Genomic DNA, 22,189 nt, shown 5'->3' with positions numbered 1-22,189 from the left:
TTGTAATAAAAGCAGGCCAGATTTAAAGATCAGGGCAACCACAAACCATGATGGAGGATACTATTCATGTGACTAACTCGTTCTGGCAGGAAATAGAGGAGTCAAACCTGCAAATCCCAAGGCAAAAAACAACCTGACACAATCCACAAATCTGAGTCACTGAGGCTGTGCCTAAACCGAAGTGAAGCAGAAGCAATTGCCTGGTTAGTTCAAAATGAGTGCTTTCTATTTCCTTCGGAGACTAGCAAACCTCCTAAGCGTCACATTAAATAAACAAGACACTGTTGTAGTCATTAGGCAAATGTTCTTAGTTTCAAGAAATGTGAGAACTTTTTTAGGTCTTTGTCCATCCCTCAGAGACACAGAACATTATTCTTGAATTGAGTAAGTCTTAAGAGAGGGACTAGCTGGCCTCTCCAGATTTCTTCTAGATCTACGAGTCTTTGATTTAGACATTGACAAACATAGTATTGTAGGAGAATAGAAGTAACATAGCTCTAAGTCTTGGTCCTACTTTATTAGTCATCATTCAGCTGCCTTTATCCTGTGGATTTGGGAGGCAGAGTTGTACGAATTCTCTGTCACTGGAAGACTGAGATATGTTCCTGTCTGGAATTTTGTTCAAGCGTGAGTCCACTGATTGAGGGAGTGAATGTGGTCTGCCAAGGGTGCTGTGTAAAAAGGAAGTCGTTTCTTCCAACAGCCTTGTTTGTGTTTTCAAAAACTGTTTCAGTTTATGTTCTGTTTCCATTCCCATGCCCAGCCCTCCCAAAGTAAACAGATGACAAGTAGTGGTGGTGGGATAGTGGTGAGGCAGGGGTGGGGATAGAGGTGGAGGAAGGAAAGAGATGTCCCTAGGGCAAGAGGATTTTCAAAGAACCCAAATATAATTTGGAAATAACTCAAATGCCAAAAACCAGATGGGATTTATAGCATTAAGATCAGCGCAATCTATAGGCATAAATACAGACTCCTAGTAATTCTATTTACTTATTCTAAAATGATCAAACACTGAGGAACATTCTTATACTAAACTCAAGCTAAATTAGTGGCTGAAGATGAATCTTTGACAAACCAGTAGGTGCACCTCTTTCTTCCATTCATCCCACCCATCCACTTCTACTTGCCTAGAAAACTCATTTGTTTCTCAGACTTTCTAGAAGAATAGACCCTGAACCCCCTTAATTCCGACTATGGCACTAAAAACTCTGAAAGGTAAAAAAAAAAAAAAGGAAAGAATAGAAAAGAAAAAAAGAAAGAAATGCATTAAGAAAAGAAACTTCCAGAATTTTAACTAAATCTGGAAAATAAGCCAACATTTAGAATTTTCCTACTTTCCAAGCCTACTCCCAAGACCTTAGCTGACCTCACTTGGATTCAAAAGTTCTCTTTCTGCAAACGAAATTAATTGTAAACCTTTATTCAGTAACATTGGAACTGACAAAAATCTCCCTTTAATATACCTGTCTACCAAAGTACATGCAACTAAAAATAGCAGTAATATGGTTCCTCTATTTAAAGACAAAAATTCTATTGTATCAAATTATAACTTACATAGAAAGCACTTGTCAAAAGTTAGTTGATCACTTATTTCTATGTCAGCAGAATAAAAAGAAAAGACAATTACATAACCTGAGATGACATAGTTCTATTGTCCAAAAGTAAAAAATAACTATATGTAGTTATAGTTATACAATTTATATAGTGTAACAATGAGTATGTGTTACTTTCATAATTCAGAAAGCATAAATTATTTCCATTTTTGGTGGGGGAGAACGATATATCATTAAATTTGGATTTTGAATATACCAATTTAGAAATTAAAGTTGTGCCAATACAGTAGTTTTAGCTTTAGAAAATAAAATTACCAAATATATGTTTACCCACTTCCAGGAATTTTCCCAGAAAATATACTTCCAACAAAATTGCATATGCATAAGATTATTCACTGCTGTATATTTGTAACTACAAAATATTGGAAAAATCTAAGGACTCTTACATAGGAGATTGATTTAATAAACTATGGTAGCCCACAAATTTGATAACCTAGATGAAACAGACCAATTCTTTGAAAGACACACTCTGCTGAAATTCACACAAGAATAAATAGATGACCTGACTGGACCTATATCTATTTTAAAAATTGAATCAATAATTAATGACCTTCTAAAACATCAAGCACCAGGCCTAGATGGCTCACTGGTAAATTCTACTTAAAGAAGATTTATACCAATTCTCTACAATCTTTTTCAGAAGGTAGAAGCACATAGCATACTTCCGAACTCATTTCATGAGGCTAACATTACCCTAATACCAAAACTAGATAAAGACATTATAAGAAAAGAAAGTTAAAGACCAATATCTCACGTGAACATAGATTCAAAAATCCCCAACAAAATATTAGCAAATTGAATCCAACAATATATGAAAATAATTGTACTCCATGACCAGTGAGATTTAACGCTAGTTAAACATTTGGAAAACAAGTAGTGTAATCTATCACACTAAATGGCTAAAAAAGGAAATATTAATAATCATATCAATAGATAGATATTTATTAACAGAAAAAAGAGTTAGAATAGACTAGAAAAAAAGCATTTGACAAAATCTAATTTATGATAAATAACTCTCAGCAAACTAGAAACACAGAAGAACTTCCTAAACTTGGTAAAGAATATCTACAGGGGCGCCTGGGCGGCTCAGTTGGTTAAGCGACTGCCTTCGGCTCGGGTCATGATCCTGGAGTCCTGGGATCGAGTCGCGCATCGGGCTCCCTGCTCGGCGGGGAGTCTGCTTCTCTCTCTGACCTTCCCCCTCTCATGCTCTCTCTCTATCTCATTCTCTCTCTCAAATAAATAAATAAAATCTTTAAAAAATAAAAAAATTAAAAAAAAAAAAAGAATATCTACAAAAAAGCTACCACTAACATCATACATCATGGTGAGAAACTTCGAACTTTCCCACTAAGGTCAAGTACAGGGCAAGGATGTCCTCTCTCCCCTCCCCTTTCCAACATCATACTGGAAGTTCTAGCTAATGTAATAAGACAGGAAAAGGAAATTAAATGTATACAGATTGGGAAGGAAGAAATAAAACTGTATTGGTTCACAGATGCTTTGATTGGTTATATAGAACATCCAAGAGAATCAAAAAAACTCTTGGAACCAATAAGTGATTAGAGTAAAGTTGCAAGATACAAGATTAATTTGCAAAAGTCAATCACTTTTTTGGGGGGGGCAGCAAAGCAAGGTTTATTGAGCGATAGCAAAGTGATAGTACAAAGCTCCCAAGGAGGGAGGGGACCAGAAGGGGTTGCCACCAGAGTTTCTACAACCAGCGGTCTTTATGGGCTTGTTGGCAACTTTTTTAAACAGATTTACTCTCCCTGCGCCTGTCATCCAATCAGATTTTTGTCACCTATCATATGGGAAAGGGTGTAGGGCTCCTTCTGGGGTGGTGTAAAATCCTTTTAAGGGTGGTTTCCTCTTGGGGGGTGGGGAGGGGCCTTGTCCCTGCCTGCCTGCCTTCCAGCTACCCTTCATCATTCCCCCCTCTACAGAGGTAACTCTAACTGCTGCTGGGGAAGAAGGGCGATGACATATCCTAGCTACTTCCTGCTGGTCAGGGGTGTTGGATGGGGCCGTAGTCAGCATTCCTCTCATCCAGATCTAACAAGGGGTCCCCTGTAGATGTCTGGTTTGACCTCCACATGAGGCTCCATCTGAACCACCACCATTTGGAGTTTGATGACCTTTATTGGTTAGTTGTCCTTAATGATGGTGGATATCCCAGATGAGCCCCCATAAATGTTGCAGTATTTTTTTCTCCATTGGTGCCTGTAGTTCTTGGTCATGCCACTTCAAAGAATGAAAAGATAGACCAGACAGAGTGGTGAGCAGCAAAGAAAGGTTTATTGAGCAATAGCAAAGTGATAGTACAAAGTTCCCAAGGAGGGAGGGGACCCAAAGGGGTTGCCCTCAATCACTTTTCTTTATGCCTTCAAAGAACAAATGGAATTTGAAAATAAAAACACAATACCACTTACATTAGCAACCCCCAAAATGACATACTTAAGTATAAATCTAACAAAATATGTACAAGATCTAAATGAGGAAAACTACAAAAGTGGTGAACAAAACAAAGAATTAAATAAATGGAGAGATAGTCCATGTTCATGAATAGGAGGACTCTATATTGTTAGGATGTTAGTTCTTCTACTTGATCTATAGATTCAATGCAATCTCAATCAAAATCCCAGCAAATCTTTTATGGATATCAACAAATTGATTCTAAGTTTATAGAGAGGCAAAAGACCCAGAATAGCCAATATGATATTGAAAGAGAAGAACAGAGTTGGAGGATTGTTGCTACCTGACTTCAAGACTTATTATAAAGTTGGAGTAATTAAGACAGAGTGGTATTGGTGAAAGGCCAAATAGATCAATGAAACAGAATAAAGAGCCCAGAAATAGACCCACATAAATATAGTCAATTGATCTTTGAAAAAGGAGCAAAGGCAATACAATGGAGCAAAAATAGTATTTTCAATAAACAGTCCTGGAACAAGTGGACACCCACAGAAAAACAAATCTAGACACAGACATTACACCCTTTACAAAAAGCTAACTCAAAATAGATCATCTACCTAAATGTAAAATGTAAAACTATAAAACTCTTAGAAGATATCATAGGAGAAAATCTAGATAATCTTGAACTTGGTGATGACTTTTTAGTCACAGTCCATAAAAGAAATAATTAATAAGCTGGACTTCAGTAAAATTAAAAACTTCTGCTCTGCAAAAAACAATATCAAGAGAATTAGAAAACAAGCCACAGACTAGGGGAAAAATATTTGCAAAACATACATCTGATAAAGAACTGTTATTCAAAATATACAAAGAACCCTTAAAACTCAACAATAAGAAAACAATCTGATTAAAACATGGGTTGAAGACCTTAACATAGCAAATAAGCATGTGAAGGTTCTCCACATCATATATAATCAGGGAAATGCAAATTAAAACAATAATGAGACACCACTACACACCTATTGGAATGGTCAAAATCCGGAACACTGACAACATCAAATGCTAGTAAGGATGTGGAGCAACAGGAACTTTCATTTATTGTAGGAATGCAAAATGGTAGAGCCACTTTGGAAGACTGTCAGTTTCTTACAAAACTAAACTGGGGTGCCTGGGTGGCTCAGTCAGTTAAGTGTCTGCCTTTGGCTCAGGTCATGATCTCAGAGTCCTGGGATCGAGCTCCGTGTCGGGTTCCCCATTCGGCGGGGAGTCTGTTGCTCCCTCTCCCTCTGCTCCCCACCACCCTTCATGCTCTCTCAAATAAATAAATAAAATCTTTTTTAAAAAAACTAAACATAGTCTTACCATATGATCCAACAATTATGCTCTTTGGTATTTCCCCAAAGAAACTGAAAACTCATGCCCACACAAAAACCTATATATGGATGTTTATAGCAGCTTTATTCATAATTGCCCAAGCTGAGAAGCAAACAAACTGTCTTTCAGTAGGTGAATGAATAGATGAGTATATCCAGACAATGGACTCATGGTTTTGTGTACACGTAGTTATAAATATGAGTAGAGACACAAATAGAGAGATCCTAGACAAGAAGATGTAGATACAGATTGTACTTTTGTACAATCTGCATAGATGCAGTGATACTCCAGAAGTAATTACAACACCAATACCCACTAAATGGAATCAGGGCTCCTTGGAGAAATGGCTGATTCCAGAGTTAGCACAGGGAGAGTATAAGATCAGCCTAAACATTTTTTATGTCAAAAAGTAAGGAGGTGCTCTAAAAACGATGAGGATATGTCAAAGGACACAAGAATCTACTTAAAGGAGCTCCCACAGGCCAAATCTGGGGCAATTTGAGTACCAAAATAAGTAACAATTATAGTATATTTTAATTCATTAGAATAAAAAGAATCCTTGAGTCTATACAAATAACAAACAAATAATGAACAAATAAACACACAAGGGAAAACTTTTCCTTACAGTAGAATGCTAATAAACGTAGAAGGAGTAATGGCAGTTTAAGAAATCACCTTTTTGCCACTATCATAGTAAAAATTTAATCAGCAAGAATTATTAATGTAGGTAGGGGTGCTTGGGTGGCTCAGTCGATTCAGCATCGTCCTTTGGTTCAGGTCATGATCCCGGGGTCCTGGGATCAAGTCCTGCATCGGGCTCCCTGCTCCGTGAGGAGCCTGCTTCTCCTCTCTGCCTGCCGCTCCCCCTTCTTGTACTTTCTCTCTATCAATAAATAAGTAAAATCTTTAAAAAAAAATTATTAAAGTATACTAAAGAAATGGGTGATTTAATGAAAACCAGGGAGTTTATAGGGTCTCAAATATCCCCCACAAATAACTTATAAATTATAAAGGGGAAAATACTATCTTTACAGAAGGAAAGCCAGGTGAACACCACCTTAACCAACTGATCAAATTTGGCATCAGGAACAATGGCATAATTGAACAACATCTTGTGCTTCCTCATATGAAGCACTGAGAACACACCATCACTGATGTAGTGTTCCTGCCAAAAATGCAAAACATTGATCCAATTATGAGGAAATGTCAGAAAACCCAGTTTGAGGGACAGTCTACAAGATAAATGACCTGGATTCATCAAAAATGTCAACATTATCTGGTAAAGGCTGAGGAACAATTGTACATTATAAGAGACCAAAGTGAAAAGAAAGCAATGCCATGAACAATTCTGTTTTGGATCCCAGAAAATATTATCAAGGACATTACTGAAAATATGAGAAAACTTGAATTAGACCTATAAATCAAATAACGTTATTGTACAAACATTAAACTCCCCGACTACAGCTGTATGAGTTAATGTTATTGTACCAACTTTAAACACCCCCAACTGCAGCTGTATTTCTTAAGAAAAACACATTGAAGTTTTGGGGGTCAATGGGTATGATGACTCTCAGAAAGTTTAGGGAAAAAAATGAGGATATTAACAATTGGTAAAGCTGGATGAAGCTTATACAAGAGTTCTTTATACCATTCTTGCAACCTTTCTGTATCTTGGAAATTCTTTCTAAATAAATAATTTTTAAATGCAACTAACATTATTGTCTACATTTTCAGATTTTAAAAAAATAAAACAAACTCATCAAACTCATTGTAAAAAAAATGGACTACATACTTAAAGTTGTAAAGTAACAATTTCAAGACCCTTGTAATTCCAGGACTTGCCAAATAACTGGTGTCTTTCCTTCAAAATGATTTTACACATATGTATTTCTTTTTAATAAGATAACAATTATGCATAAGGAAAGTGTATCACACAATCTCTATGCAAAAAAAAGTAACTTTAATTTTTCTCTGACTGAAATTTGTATTTCTATGTTGAGCACGCATTTGGCCTGATAATAGAAAACAATTCAGTTACTTTCAGAGAAATGCAGAAGCAATGAGGACATTCAGAGTTAAATTCAGTTCAGGGGTGTAACCATCCTTCATTTGTCTCCCCATTGTGGAGTCTAAATTCAGGTGATCTTATCTAATTTCCAGGCTATGATAGGACAGAGGAACCTGAATTGGAGGAATTCTATTTATATTCAAGGTATTAATGTTTCTGCCATGTAACCGGAAATAGTTTTCAATTTGTGTTTGCACTTTTCACTGCACAATTTTTAAAGCTAAATCTTACAAGTGAAGAAAATATGTAAAAAAAAACAAAAACAAAAACCCAGTGGCATTGAAACTAACATTTCAATTAGTTGTAATTAATGACCATACTTCAATTGACCTCCTAATAGAAATAGTTTATTTCTTTTTAAGCCATGACTTTTTTTTATGTCACAGGATTTTTCATCACTAGCAAAGCTTTTGTGCCCTGGATGAACTGGTCTTTTTATCAGAGAATCATCTGGAAGTTTATTGGAGCCAAATCTAGCCCTCCATGTTTTGTGGGGTTTTTTTGTTTTTTGTTTTTTGGTAAATAAAGTTTTATTTGAACACAGCCACTCCAATTGCTTTTACATATTATCTATGACTACTTCCTTGATGTAATGGCAGAGCTGAGTAGTTGCAATAGGGACCATGTGGCCTAGGACATTTTATCATCTGCCCCTAAAACATGATAGCATGCTATTTTTCCTAGTTCTCTGCTTAACAATAGACATACATTCAATCTGTAGATGTACTTCTTTCTTCATAGTATTGGAATAGCATTCCATTCCAAAACAAATTCCAAAATTGGTTCAACCAGTCTTTTAGGTTGTTTTCTGGTCTTTCCTACCGTAAAAGATTTGTTGACACAGTTTTTACAGGTGAAATTACCAAATGAGGTAATGTGCTTCTTTTAATATTGTCTAATTGTCAAATGTAACACTTCTTGGTATAATGTTCACCAAAGTGACTCTTCTCTTGCTCTCCCTTCTGTTTAGTTAATGCTGGGCAGAAAAATACAGTCCAAGATTATAAATGAGATAATAAATATAATAAGGTAGATCTCATACAGCACAATCTCTGTGCAAAAAAAAAAAAAAAAAAGTGACTTCAAAATAAAGTTCACATTTATAGAGATGAAAAAGAGAGAAGGAAATGATGAAATTATGCCACAAAGCTTTTTAAAGAAAAATTGAAAACTTTATTTTGTGATTATTTAACAGGAAAAAATCATTTATGTTCTGCCAGAATTCATTTATATATTAAGTTAAATAATGGTTTCAAATGTGGGTAGATATGTCTTGAGTTGCAAAATTTCAGAGACAGGCTGTGCTTTTTCCTGGTAAAAGTCCAGTCCAGTAAGAAGTTCCACATCGCGGACCCGAGCGATGTGGGCTTGCCATCTTTCTTTAATCCAAACAGCTTTTGGTTTATCTCCCTGTAAAAGAGCAGCAAAAGACTGTTTTTCACAGGGCATTATTTTTCATTAACAAAAGATCTTTTATGATTTAGAAGTTTTCCTTTTTCCTGGGGCTTTTCTTGCCTTAAATCTTAATTTGACATAGCTACATTTTGTTGTTTCCTAAAATAAAGGGAAAACAAAAGTACAAAGTATACTAGAACAAATACAGACCACCAAAGTCATAAAATTTAGCTATTTTAATATTTACTTCAGATAGAAAAGAAATAGGATCTTACAAATGAAGCTAAATCCCCAATGTCCTTCTACTCAGCACCAATCATCATCATGAGTTCATGGAATCCACTCTGTGTTTTTAAACTCTTAATGCACATCAATATACAATACACAGTATTGACTTGAGTTTTCAAACTTAGGTAAGTGGTATTATAAGTGGTATTCTATAATTACTTTCCCAATCAGCATTATGTTTGCAATCCATCCATAGTGATATGCCCAGCGCTAGTTAAATCACTTGTTTTTAGCTGTGGTTTATGGTGGCAGTTTCTTTTTTCATTGCCGTATTCATAGTATTTTTGGCATGATAAATAATACTGTAACGAACAACTTGGCACATGCCTTCTGTAGTCAAGAATATAAGTCTCTAAGATCTATGAATGGACTTGCTGGATCATAGAGTACAGGCAGCTTTAATTTTTCCAGATGTTAAACCCTGCACTCCTCAAGGTGTTCATACCAATTGACACTTACATTGGCAGTGGAGCATAAGACCTATTTCCCCACATCCTTGCCAAATCACAGTGTGAAATAGTGTTCCATCCCTGTTTGATTTTATTACCCTGAGTATCATTATAGTTGAACATCTTTTCAGACATTTCTTGGCCATCTGACTTTTAACAGGTTTTTTACTATATAAAAGTTAATTCGATTTTAGTTAGAGCCATGGATAGCCACATAATTTCTTATTCTTTATACAGCAATCTTCTGATATTCATATGGTATTGTTAATTTTCATTTAGATTTTTTTAAAAAGTAAGAAAATGTAAAAGTTTGTTAAATTAGAAGAGTGTGTTCCAATAACTGTCATTTGATTTATGATGTACTATATTCTGGCTAACTGAACATGAAAAAAAACCGTCATTTGACTTCAGTGTGGTAGTTTACTTGTTTTTTAAATATGCAGCTTTAAAATAGGCAGCTATTATTTGAGCTAGAGGAAGTGTAAGAGGAAACTACTTCTTGTCTCTAACCTTCTAAGTACCTCTAACCTCCTAAGGGCTAATGATGTATGTTAATTTTTAAAAATAAATATGCAGTGTATTAATTTGAGTTCATATACCCAACGGCAATCTAATTAATTATTTTTCCCTGCCTTTACTACTTCCCATTTCAGCAGTATTTAACGTTTTTTATCACGTTTTTTCATAAAGTTCTCCCCCACTTGATTTATATTGCTCTGCTCTCTCATGGCTTATTTAGTGTCTCACCAACTAAATGTTTACTCAACACCTGACTGGGTCTACCCTCTTCTAAAATTGCAATTCAACGAACCTAAAGCACAACACACAACTATCTCGGCAGGGGTACTACTCAATACCAGCTAGTCCACCTGCACCAACCAACCCGAACAGACGCTAGCCGTAGACAACTCTCACTGTACGAGTGCATCCCATCAGGAGAGCAGCCTCGCATACATACAGTTCTCATGAGCTGTATTTAAATACCATCGACCCTTGAACAACACAGGCTTGAACTGTGAGGATCCACGTATATGCAGATTTGTTTCAATAAATATGGTACAGAACTGCCATGGTCTTTTCCTTATGATTTTCTTAATAACATTTTCTTTTCTCTAGCTTACTTTATTGTAAGAATACAGTATATGATACACAGAAAATATGTGGTAATCAGCTGTTTATGGTATTGTAAGGCTTTCAGTTGAGAGTGGGCTACCAGCAGTTAGGTTTTGAGAGAGTGAAAAGTTATACATGAATTTTCAACTGGGTGGGGGGTAGCATCCCCAACCCCCATATTGTTAAGAGTCAACTGTGTATGTGTTAGAAGTATTATATACCCCTAAAATACAACTCGCTTTGTTAGGTTTCTGAGGCAATACCAGTTTCAGTATTTTTCCACCCTAACCACTTCTTTATTTTCTCCCCTTGACTACATACAGTCTGGTTATTGCTGCTATCACACTCATGAAATCGCTTTGGCAAGCATAACCAGAGTGGATTCTTTTTTTTTTTTAGATCTTTCACTTAGTTGATCACCCCAAGCTTCTAAAATTCCCTCTTTTTTCTAACTGCTTACTTGTTCAGTGACACTTTCTGTTTCCTCAACCGATTCTAGTGTTTTCCGTCCTGGAAGTATAGACATTTCCCTCAGTTTGACCTTTGGATCTCTTCTTTCCACTTTCTTCCCTTTGGCAACTTTATTTCACTCCCATAATTTAATACCAAATTCTGTCTCTACAGTTCTGATTTCTTTTCCAAGTTCCAGACCTGTATTTTCCAGTATCTTCTGAACAAGCTACAATAATGATTGCCACTTGGACTCATGACAACATTCTCTTTTCTCTGACAGGAATTGAACAATACAAAGGTGAGGGAAAAAAAGAAAAAGAAAAAGAAGGGCAGAAAATATGGAAAGAACAGGGAAGGAAAAAAATAAATAAGGCTATATGAATCTAGTTTCCTAGACCAAGTGTGAGGTGGAATTGTGAATCTATCATTTCTAAACTGCTGTCAGTTCCTTCAGATCTCTTACAGTGGGGGTACCTCCCCGCACTGAGTGATTAGAATATTTAAAAGTGCAGTTTCCATAGAACATGCCCCTTAAAGCAAGCCAACTATTTCACTGGGTGCCTTTTCTAATGCTAGGGGGAATATTGGCTGATTTAGACTTATTAAGGTGCAGTTTGTGTGTGTGTATATATATATATATATATACTGTACTTATTGGGTGATTTGATTAAAGAGGATTTTATTTGTATACAATCTCATTTTATGTTGACTGTAGAATGTGTTAACTCCCACACAAGACATGATTTCTTTAAAATGGCCACCATTTGCTTACTATGTATTGAGAATTCTTAGGATTCTATATGAAATAACTTATCTAATGCTCACAGCAATTTTATGAGGGAAGATGAATTTTTGTATACAGCTGAGGAGATTGACATTCAATTATTTACCCAAGGAGGTGATGTCAATAACTGAACACAGGATGTCCAACTCCAAAATCCATGTGTGTAAGATCTATTCTATACTGCTTCTCATATTATCCTCCTAGATATTCAACTAGTTTCTCAATTTGAAGACCACCAAGAGAAAATTCATCCTTCCCAAAACAACTGATTGTCTCATATATTTTTAGCAGATGGAAAAGAAGGGCATTCGAGTAAAGAAAAGCATGAGCAATGATGTTGAGGTAGGGAAACTCAAGATGCATCAAGTAGTTTCAAGGACTTCAGTGGGTCTACAACTTGGGTTTGTAAGGTCAACTGAAGGTAAACTGTGAAGAGCCTTAAGTACAGGCTAGGAGGCAAGAAAGGTCTAGACCAGGGATAGCCAATAGTTTCTTCTTTGCATACCCATTTTAATCAATCCATAGTAGCTACTTAGAACCTGCTATAAAGAACTACTTAATTCTGATTCAGTGGTAACCAGCACCACAGTGTATTAGTCATGACTTCTGCCACTGGAAGAATAAGTCAAGAATGATGGCTTACCCTTTTCTGGAAAACCTTGCCCACTCTAGGACTCTGGGAGAGTCACTGCTTAGCCTCTTATCTTTGCCCTCCATCTTTAGTCATTGAAAGACCATTCAAACATTCAAGTTCAAATCTTATCTTCAAGACCAAGTTAGAATGTCGCCTTCCCTACTAAGAAATATTTCTCTTTTGAAAACCTAAAGCAATTTTATCTACCCCTCTTTGTGCCACTTATCTCTTCCTTCTTCTATTGTACTAGCCATCGAAGGGCTAGACTGTGAGCCCCTTTTGATAAAATTCATGTCTAATTTATCGGTGTATCTCCCATAATACATAGTATGGTGAAGGCAGTTATGTGTTGAACAACTGAAAGAATAGAGATGAATTCCCAATCTGGCCTAGAACCTAAGCTTTAATATCCAGTCTCTACTAGCCTATGGGATTTTCCATGTGAACACCCATTTCTATAAAGGACATGCCTAAACTTAAATATCTTATCTACCTGCCAAAATAATTCTCATTCCTAACTTCCCTCTCTCTGTTTTTTTCCTAATTACCTACATTTAAAATCTTGATTCATCTTCATGTCTCCCTTTTTCTTTGGCTGTTGCATCCAGTTACCAAATCTTTTCTCCTTTGAAGATTCTTCTCAATCCTCTCAATTTGTTCAAATTCTGCCCATTTTCAGGGCCCAGGCCTACTCTCTCCTCATTTTATATAACTCTCTTTTATTGATTATTCCAGCCAAATGTGTTTCAAACTTAAACACTAAATCCTTACGTTATTTAGCAATTAATCCAACTTTGGATTTAGCAATTAAAGCAACTTTGTGACATCTCTTATTTTTTTAAAATAATTTTTATGTTATCAACTGAACGATCTATGTGTCTATATTTCATTTATATACCTCATTTATATCTCAAAGTTATATATGAACTCCTTGAGGGCAGAGACACTGTATTCCTCGTTGGTGTATTCTAAAAAGTTTCTTTCACAGTACTATGCACTTAATAGGTACTCAGTATATTTGTTGAATAACTAGTAAAACCCAATTACAAGAATACATATTTTTCCTATAAAAAATATATGCAAGTTTAAGTAACTATTTACATACAATTTCCCTTGATCCAGAAGGATGTTGAAGTAGACTAACACACGATGTTTTAAAAAAAGTGTTACTTTAACTCACTGTGTGTATGTAATTAATATCAGACCTCATGTTTCAAGCTGATGGAGTTTTTATATTTACATATTCATTCAGAAAACATTAACTGAGTGCCCACTTTGGCACAGCACCCTCAAGTTTCTGTGTTAAGAATCAAAATATTCATAAGATATCACCCCTTCCTTTATGAGTGTGAATAAAACGTATATGAATAAAATACATAAGATACGCATATAAACACATGTTCAAGTAGGCATATACATATTTAAATTGACATAAGTTACATAAAGATCAATAGTCTAAGGAAAAGTTTAAAAATGAGGTAATTTAGTACGACTCTACCCATGAAACAACTAAAAAAATATGTTGTAGTCAAAGCCACTTTTATGAAAGCCTGGAGATCTGACTAATCATTTTCTCAGGTCCTGAGGACTCTCCAGGAGCATACTCACTGGGCAGCTCTCCACGTTGGTAGGTCGGTGAGGGATAATAAAGGGTAGGACATCCAACCACCCAGGGCAGGCCTCGGGGGTGTGGCTCTGATTTTTGCAACTGGTCAGTACCACAAAGTAGTGCGTTGGGATGGGAACAGTAGTGTTCTCCATATATCTAAAAACACAATGGAAAAGATTTCATGTTAGTATACTTTTGCTTCTAAAACTTCTAAATGTCATTATACATTTTTTAAAGAAATGCTAAAGTAAAAACACAGTCAAAGAAAGCAAATGAATAGAAAGAACAAAATCTTATCACATATTTTTACACTTCCATGAGCCAGATCAGAGCTTTACAGAAGTCCAAACTTGGTCATTATAACGCTATGGGAACATATGAGAATACAAAGAAAAGCAGACCATGACATTATGCCTCTTGTGTTTCCTAGTTTTGTTGACTTTATATTTTATAGTGACGATTTGCAATAGAGCAAATCGGGACTGGAAACAAGCCCCAATGCCAACTCTAGCTGAGCACTTCTGCTAGATGTCTGGGTGGGTGCTAATCCTCTCACATTCTGTGACTTGGTCAGTTTCCTCAACTTTAATATGGAGGTGACCACTACTACCAACTTCACAGGGTGGACAAGGGGATAAATCCATATAACTAATATGACAGTCCTTTAGTTTTAGATAATGAACATGAAAGTGCTTTTAAAAGTTTTAAGTGCAAAATAAGGGTAGACTATTATGACGAGCCCAGTAAAAGAAATATGACTGCTGTAAGCAGTGATAGGACTGTGATCTTAGGATTTCTACATGAACTCAGAGGGTTTGTACCCTGGCTCTCCCACTTATTAGCTGTGGAACATAGACCAGATACTTAACCTCTCTGTACCTCAGTTTCTCCATCTCTATATGGGCGCTAACAGCATCTAACATAGGAATGTTTTGTGGACTAAATGAAGTGTATGTGTTTAGGAAAGTACTTAGCACGTGGTAGAGTGCTATCAAAGTGTTTGCTAGAATTATTAAATGGTAAAATATAGGATTAATAAGCACTAAAATAAAGACAAGGCAAATGAAATGGAAAAAGGCCACACACTGAGTTGTCACAAATGTTACTCTATCAAAAGGTAGGGGTAGAAACTGTTGCTTTATGCAATCTAGGCTCAGATAGCACGGTTGTTTAGTTTGGCCCTTCATACACTTTGCTAATAAAGAGAAATAATGAATAAGACTAAAACTCTCTATTCCTCTGTGCTGCATTCAAAGGTAATTCTTAGCATCATATTATGACCAGGTTTAGTACAAAGATATACAAGTTAATAGGACTGGTTTTCTAGAGGAAGCCTCTACCCTCTCCTGGGAGATAGTTTATGAATCATCCACTATTGGACAATATTGTGAATCATCACTGCTTGATTTTTTTTAATTAATTGCCGGACTGGCTCTGTATTTACTGATAGTACAGTGAGTCTTATCTCTTTAACTTTTACAAAATCACATTTTCCCTGTGCCCATTTGTTTAGAAATTTTCTAAATAAAAATTTTGCCGAACTTTTCCTCAACATTTTTTCTTTGCCCATTAGTTTAAATTTTTGCCATATAACATTTTTGCAACATTTTTAGGCTAGTTGAAAATAGTCAATGATAGCATCTCTACGTAAATATATTGTGTGATATTTAGAATATTAAGCTTTAATTTAGAGTACTGAGGTTTCTCCCCTCATGATACCCTATCGCTAAATCAAAAAGTCTATTTGTTTTCAAATTACTTACCCTGTAATTTCATTTGGAGCATCAAAGTGACCATCATAATTATAATCAAATACTGGCCCACTAACCACATTTACTCCATTTCTTTCCATGGCATGTTTCACAAGAAGAACACTGTGGAAGTAATCCCACATTTCTAAAAATAATAGAATAAGACGTTAAAAATATTGAACATGGAAATATTTTCTATAATAGAGAGGTACATTTAAATAGCGTCAAGTTCTGCTTCGATAATTGTCAGTGGTGATTAGGTAAATTCTGCAAAATAGCCCATGTAACAAAAATAGTCACATTGATGGTGCTTCCTTTTGCTGATGTAGTTGCAGTCTTGATATTGCACTAAAATATGTTTCCAAATTCCTTCCTAATGCTGAGGTGCTTTGGGGACAGTGATATTCAAACAACAGTCAGAACATACATACTGCTTTATTAATTATGATTCTAGGGACAAACACCTTTCACTCACTTATGGTAAGTGTCAGTAAAATTTTGTTTTGTGAATAACTATTTAGAGCTAAATTAGGATTAAAAACAAAGTATTGAAGTTCTAGTCACAAGGTACCCAAAGTTGAAGTAAGTTAAAAAAAAAAAAAACTATGTCAGAGATCCTTCCTATTTCTAAATTTAAAGCATTAGAGCATAATGACTCAATATCAGAGACAAATTGCAAAAAAAAAAAAAAAAGATGCATTTAGTTTATAAGTTCATAAAGTCACTTAGGTATTTTTAAATTAATAATCTAAATGTATACTTACCTTTAAATGCTTTATACATAGGGACCAAATTACTTGTGATTAAACCATCATATTGACTATCAGAAGTTCTGTTGTTTGCTGCAAAACAAATGGATTTGATTAACTCTAGCCAGAATAGAAAATATAACATACTACATAATAAGCAAAATAGTACTACATACTAATGAAAATTTATTAGCAGTCAAAACACAGGGATACTGAGTACTCTCCAGTAGAGGTTATCAACAATCCTGACAGCTTTATGCATTTGATACCTGTAGGTTGAATGGTGACCCTGAAAAAGATATGTCCAAGTCCTAAACCCCCTGTACCTCTGAATCTGATATATAGGAAAATTGGGTCTTTGCAGATATAATTGAGTTAAGGATCTCAAGATGAGATTATCCTGGATTTAGAGTAGGCTGGTGTTCTTATAAAAAAAGAGAGAGGAGGTTCAGGAAAGGAGAGATTCAGGCAAGAAGTCACTGTGAAGACATAGGCAAAGGTTGGAGTGACGTAGCCATAAACCAAGCGATGCCTGGAGCCCCCAGAAGCTGGAAGAGGTAAAGAAGGATTCTCCCCTAGATTCTCTCCTTCAAAGGGAGCATGGCCCAGCCAACATCTTGATTTTGGACTTCTGGTCTCTACATCTGTGAAAAAATACATTTCTATTGTTTTAAGCCACCAGGTTTGTGGTAATCTGTTATAAGAGCCCTAGAAAACAAGCACTGTACCAGTATGCATGCATAGTTATTGAATGTGCACAAAATAATAATGCTGCTATAAATAACTCTTCCAAAATCAAATTTCCCTAAGAAAGTGAGTTTTAACTCGATAAAGACTGCTGAGGACACCACATACGATTGGTTTGGAGGACTCCTGGATGTGCTGTCTAGCACAGTGAGTGCTGGAGCAAAGTGCTCTGTCCCTCTGTGCTTCATTGTCTCATGACATCTATTATCATGGAAGTATCATGAGGATTAAAAAAGCTACAAGCCCGGGGCGCCTGGGTGGCTCAGTTGGTTAAGTGACTGCCTTCGGCTCAGGTCATGATCCTGGAGTCCCCGGATCAAGTCCCACATCAGGCTCCCCACTCAGCGGGGAGTCTGCTTCTCCCTCTGACCCTCCCCCTGCTCATGCTCTCTCTATCTCATTCTCTCTCTCAAATAAATAAATAAATAATCTTAAAAAAAAAAAAAGCTACAGGCCTATAAATGTTTATTATAATGGTTTTTATATTTAAACTATACTTGGGTATACTAATATTTAAATGAAAGGCCAATGGATGGGTGCCAAAAAGCAAGGAAAAACAAGTTGTTGGGGTTTTTTGTTTTTCCTTAAAATTTCACATGTTATTCACAGTCCTCAGAACCCTTAGAAGCTTTTTCTACTTTTTAAATTAAGCCCTGAAAGTTGGGATAGCAAACCATATAGTCTTACCTCCTTTTCAGAGAAAAATAAGATGAGCTTATAATGGAATTTCCAAAATAGTGGAGAGTTAGCAAAGAGTTTCATTTCATCCTTAAGATTTTTTGAGACAAGTTGTTTAGTTATTAATTTCATTTCCTTGTCGAGGCATTTATATTATCAACCAATGCCTTACGGCTCAACAGATACAATTTTATACATCAATTAAAAATTATTAATAAAATATTGCAACTACTTAAGGTTCATCCTAGCATTTGCATTGATGTGCTACTTGTTTTCATGAAGGATTTTTTTACCCCACTCTTAAGAACCCCTAAATTATAAATCTCTAAATTGACCTCTTTAGGTCATGGCTTCCAGAAAAATGAAGCCAAATATCAGGAGCAAACCCATTCCCAGAAGCTGAAATTTTTGAAAATCTCATGAGTGAGTTAATAAAAATGACATTTCCTGCTGAATAGAGAAGAGATTTGAGTTTAGAAAAATGACCCTGGCTTTTGCATGTTCTCAAGAGAGATGCTTTCTAAAAAACAAACAAACAAACACACAAACCTGAAAACCAACAAACAAAAAAACGTAAAGTTCATTCAGCGGCTTCACCCCCGGTGTGACATGGCTGGGCGTGAGCATGCTCTGTGTGCGACAGGCCCGAAGTCCAGCCTGACTCCTCGCCACGAGCACAGCTGCGTGCTCCGTGCAGGCCCTCGCTTGGGTGGCAGCCAGAAACAAAAATGTTTTTTTGGACTCTTTGCGTCCCTCTCCAAGGAATCTTCAGTTTTAAAATTAAACTTAAACCTGCCGAACTCTCTGAACATCTGGGCCAGATTAGCGCTGATGTTTCGTTTGCACTGCAAAATTTATTAGTCTTTATTAGAGCGGTTGTGCTATTTCAGCCAGCCCACAGCATCTGAAGCCTCCTGGGCAGCTAGTCCGGCCCAAGCAGGTCGTTTCGGCAGGGAGCGTATGTTTAAGGCACATGCCCACATCCAGCTGATGAGGGCTTTCTAAGTCGCTGCCCTAAAAAAGAGTTCTACTAACCAGGAGGATAGAGGAAGCCGTGGGTGATATTCTCGTCTGCTAAATAAAAGGAACACTTCTGGCTTTCAGAAGGAGCAACCCTGACATCAGCCCGTAGACAGTCTGGGACAGTGGGAGGAAGAGGCGATGTGTCTCCCTGTTGAAAGAAAGAAAAAGAGGGGAAAAAAAAAAAGTTACACCCACAGTTGTGGCTAAACCCATCACCTTATATGGTTTGTAACTTCCCTAGAATGTTTTTCATTTAACCTTTTCCTATTTTCTTAGTGAATCAGGTCTACGCAAGCAATGGAAATGGATGTCTTCAGCAATGTTTTTTTCTGTGGTTCCCTTCTGGTTAGGGACACTTGGAGGGCAAATCAAATACATCTTGGAAAGGAATATTTGCAGAATAAAAGTGAAATGAGAGCCAACAAATAACGGGAGCTACTACTAAAAAACAAAATTCTTTTTAGGATTTAACTTTTAGGTGGATATATATATGGTGTATTTATAAGTAAATATTGAAAATAAAATAAAAACATTTCATTTTAAAAATACACATACAAACTAAGGATATTTTTTCTTCAGCTGGGCAATCTGAGATTAATTCAAAGAAGCTACAGTTGCCTGGACTTACTTGGGGACTTAAGAAAATTGGTAGCTGTGCTTCATTTATCATGTAATATAGGAATATATTTTTTGCAATTTTCTTTGTAACTTTTATTTATTTATTTAAAGATTTTATTTGAGAGAGAGAGAGCACAAACAGGTGGAGCGGCAGAGGCAGAGGGAAAAGCAGACTCCCTGCTGAGCAGAGAGCCCGAAGTGGGGCTCAATCCCAGGAGCCCGGAATCATAACCCAAGCTGAAGGCAGATGCTTCACCGACTGAGCCACCCAGTGGCTATTTAAAGACTAATACAGGGGTGCCTGGGTGGCTCAGATGGTTGGGCGTCTGCCTTCGGCTCAGGTCATGATCCTGGGGTCCTGGGATCTAGTCCCACGTCGGGCTCCTGACTCGGTGGGGAGTTCTGCTTCTTCCTCTCCCTCTGCCTCTCCCACTGCTCATGCTCTCTCTCTCTCTCTGTATCTCTGTGTCTCAAATGAATAAATAAAATCTTTAAAAAAAATAAATCAAAAAAAAAAAAGACTAATACAATAACTTATCCACTAGCAGGCATCTTATAAATATGCTGCCTAACCCAAGTGTTTAAGGTAATACAGTATTAAATCATCATTATATTTCAATTAGCATATAATCATGAGTCAGTAATTTGCCATTCATTTCATTTTTTTCAGATTTTGATTCATATACCACTATTGCCCACAATGTATATATTTCTTAACAACAAAAAAAGAAGGTTAAATTAAATTATAATGTCCTTCCCCTATTCACTGCATTGTGCTAAAAGCGAAAATTAGCTGTGGTGTCCAAAATGTATGTAGTGATCATTTTATAATATATACATGTATGAAATCATCACACTGTTCACTTTAAGCTTATATAATGTTTTATGCCAATTATATCTCAATAAAGCTGGAGGAAAATAAAATGTAGAAGATCAATTCACAAAGAAAAAGGCAAAAACTGCTGTGCACTATATTCATAGGCAGGAGAGTACCATGATGAGGTATAGAATAGGTAGGAGATGAAGATGAGTGAAGTCTAAGGAAAGCCAACCAGAGAAGGTACTCCCCAACAGACTACAACACTCCAGTTGGAAAACACTATAAAGAAGTTGAATAGACTCCTCAACTAGATTGAACACATTTATCTCTGCTCCCTCCTGAAATCCCATTAAAAGAACATTAATGGTGAAAGCACATAATGGATAATAAGAAATTTTCAGAAGCTGGAGATCAGATCAACACCTGTTTACTATTGTAACATGGCTTAGTAGACCAGTATATACTGACAACCAAAAGCCATGATTGGGGAAAGCACAAAGAAGTGGATTCCAAAACCCAAGGGTAGAACTTGGAGTCTCCTAAGGACGGGTAATGTACATAGGGCCAGAAAGAAGAGGACAGGTTGAAAGTCTGTAAAAGAGGCTAGATAGAAAGTTTACTCACTGGAGAGGTTGAACTGGAGGAATGTTCAGACTGAAGGACACAAAACAGCCCAGACAGCAGGTGCATCATATTGAAAGCAATGGGATTAAATAAAAATCCATGTATGAATGGTAAGACTCACCCCAGTCTCACTGCTCAAATGAAGGCTGCCCAATTTTATATGCTGGGTGTATAATTATTAGATTAAAAGTGTCCTTTCTTTGGGATACAAAGCAGCCAAAAGGAAAACTAGATGCTTACAATTAGGAATCCCCAACAAAATGGCTGGTTCTTATCCTGATCAACCTATACTGAAGTCCACCAGCTGGCCAGCCCCCAGCCACACAGCTTAGTGACTGTCCCTTAACATATAAAATTATAACCAAAGATCACCAAACATTTTCTCGGGGTAGAGGAGGAACCAAGATAAAAAAGAGACAATGCAGAGAGAGAAGAAAACTTGCTCAAGATGAGAGTATATATGTTATCCATATAGGAAGAAGAGAAAGCAGTAGAAAAGCAGAAAGAGCTCCTGGGATTTAAAAAAGAATATGACAACAGAAATAAAATATTCAATAAGATTTATAAGATGAAGTTGCAAATATCTCTGAAAAAGTAAAATTAAAGACAAAAGATGGAAAAAAATTAGGGAACATATAAAAAACATTAGAGAATCAGTGCAGGAAACTTTATATCCTATTAGTTTGAAGAAAAATTATCTCTAAAATTCTAAAGCTAAACCATCAAGTAAGTGTATAGATGGAATAAGAATCTTTTAAGATACATAAAGTCTCAAAAATATACCTTTCCTTCTTCCTTTCTCAGCAAGTTCCTGAGTGATAGAACTCGCCAAACCAAAAAATAAATCAAGAAATATGAAGATATTTGTGTTAGAGGCAGTGGATTAGCTCTCACCATTCATTCCACTCTCCTCATGGCAGACACCGGAGAGCTAAAAACATTTCTTTATATCCTTTCAGAAACACACCAGAGCAAACAGTTCGG

At 36.3% G+C, this 22,189-nt stretch overlaps 1 protein-coding gene across 1 annotated transcript in view; it reads right to left on the bottom strand.

The window, feature by feature from the left end:
* Nucleotides 1-8,658: 8,658 nt before the first annotated feature.
* ENPP3 (ectonucleotide pyrophosphatase/phosphodiesterase 3) overlaps nt 8,659-22,189 on the bottom strand; it is a 73,990-nt gene continuing 60,459 nt past the window's right edge. Inside the window, exons 22-26 of the mRNA XM_064596966.1 lie at nt 19,156-19,291; nt 16,711-16,788; nt 15,959-16,091; nt 14,191-14,351; nt 8,659-8,876 (exon numbers count right to left, since the gene is read on the bottom strand). Of these exons, the coding sequence (XP_064453036.1) occupies nt 8,710-8,876; nt 14,191-14,351; nt 15,959-16,091; nt 16,711-16,788; nt 19,156-19,291 (675 nt within the window). The 3' untranslated portion in view covers nt 8,659-8,709. The remainder of the gene's footprint in view (nt 8,877-14,190; nt 14,352-15,958; nt 16,092-16,710; nt 16,789-19,155; nt 19,292-22,189) is intronic.

This window comes from Mirounga angustirostris, unplaced genomic scaffold, assembly GCF_029215605.1.
Source record: "Mirounga angustirostris isolate CCGP_5_RB_7025 unplaced genomic scaffold, mMirAng1.0.hap1 SCAF_8, whole genome shotgun sequence".
Lineage (NCBI taxonomy): Eukaryota > Metazoa > Chordata > Mammalia > Carnivora > Phocidae > Mirounga > Mirounga angustirostris.
This window is presented reverse-complemented; position numbering and strand designations above follow the sequence as displayed.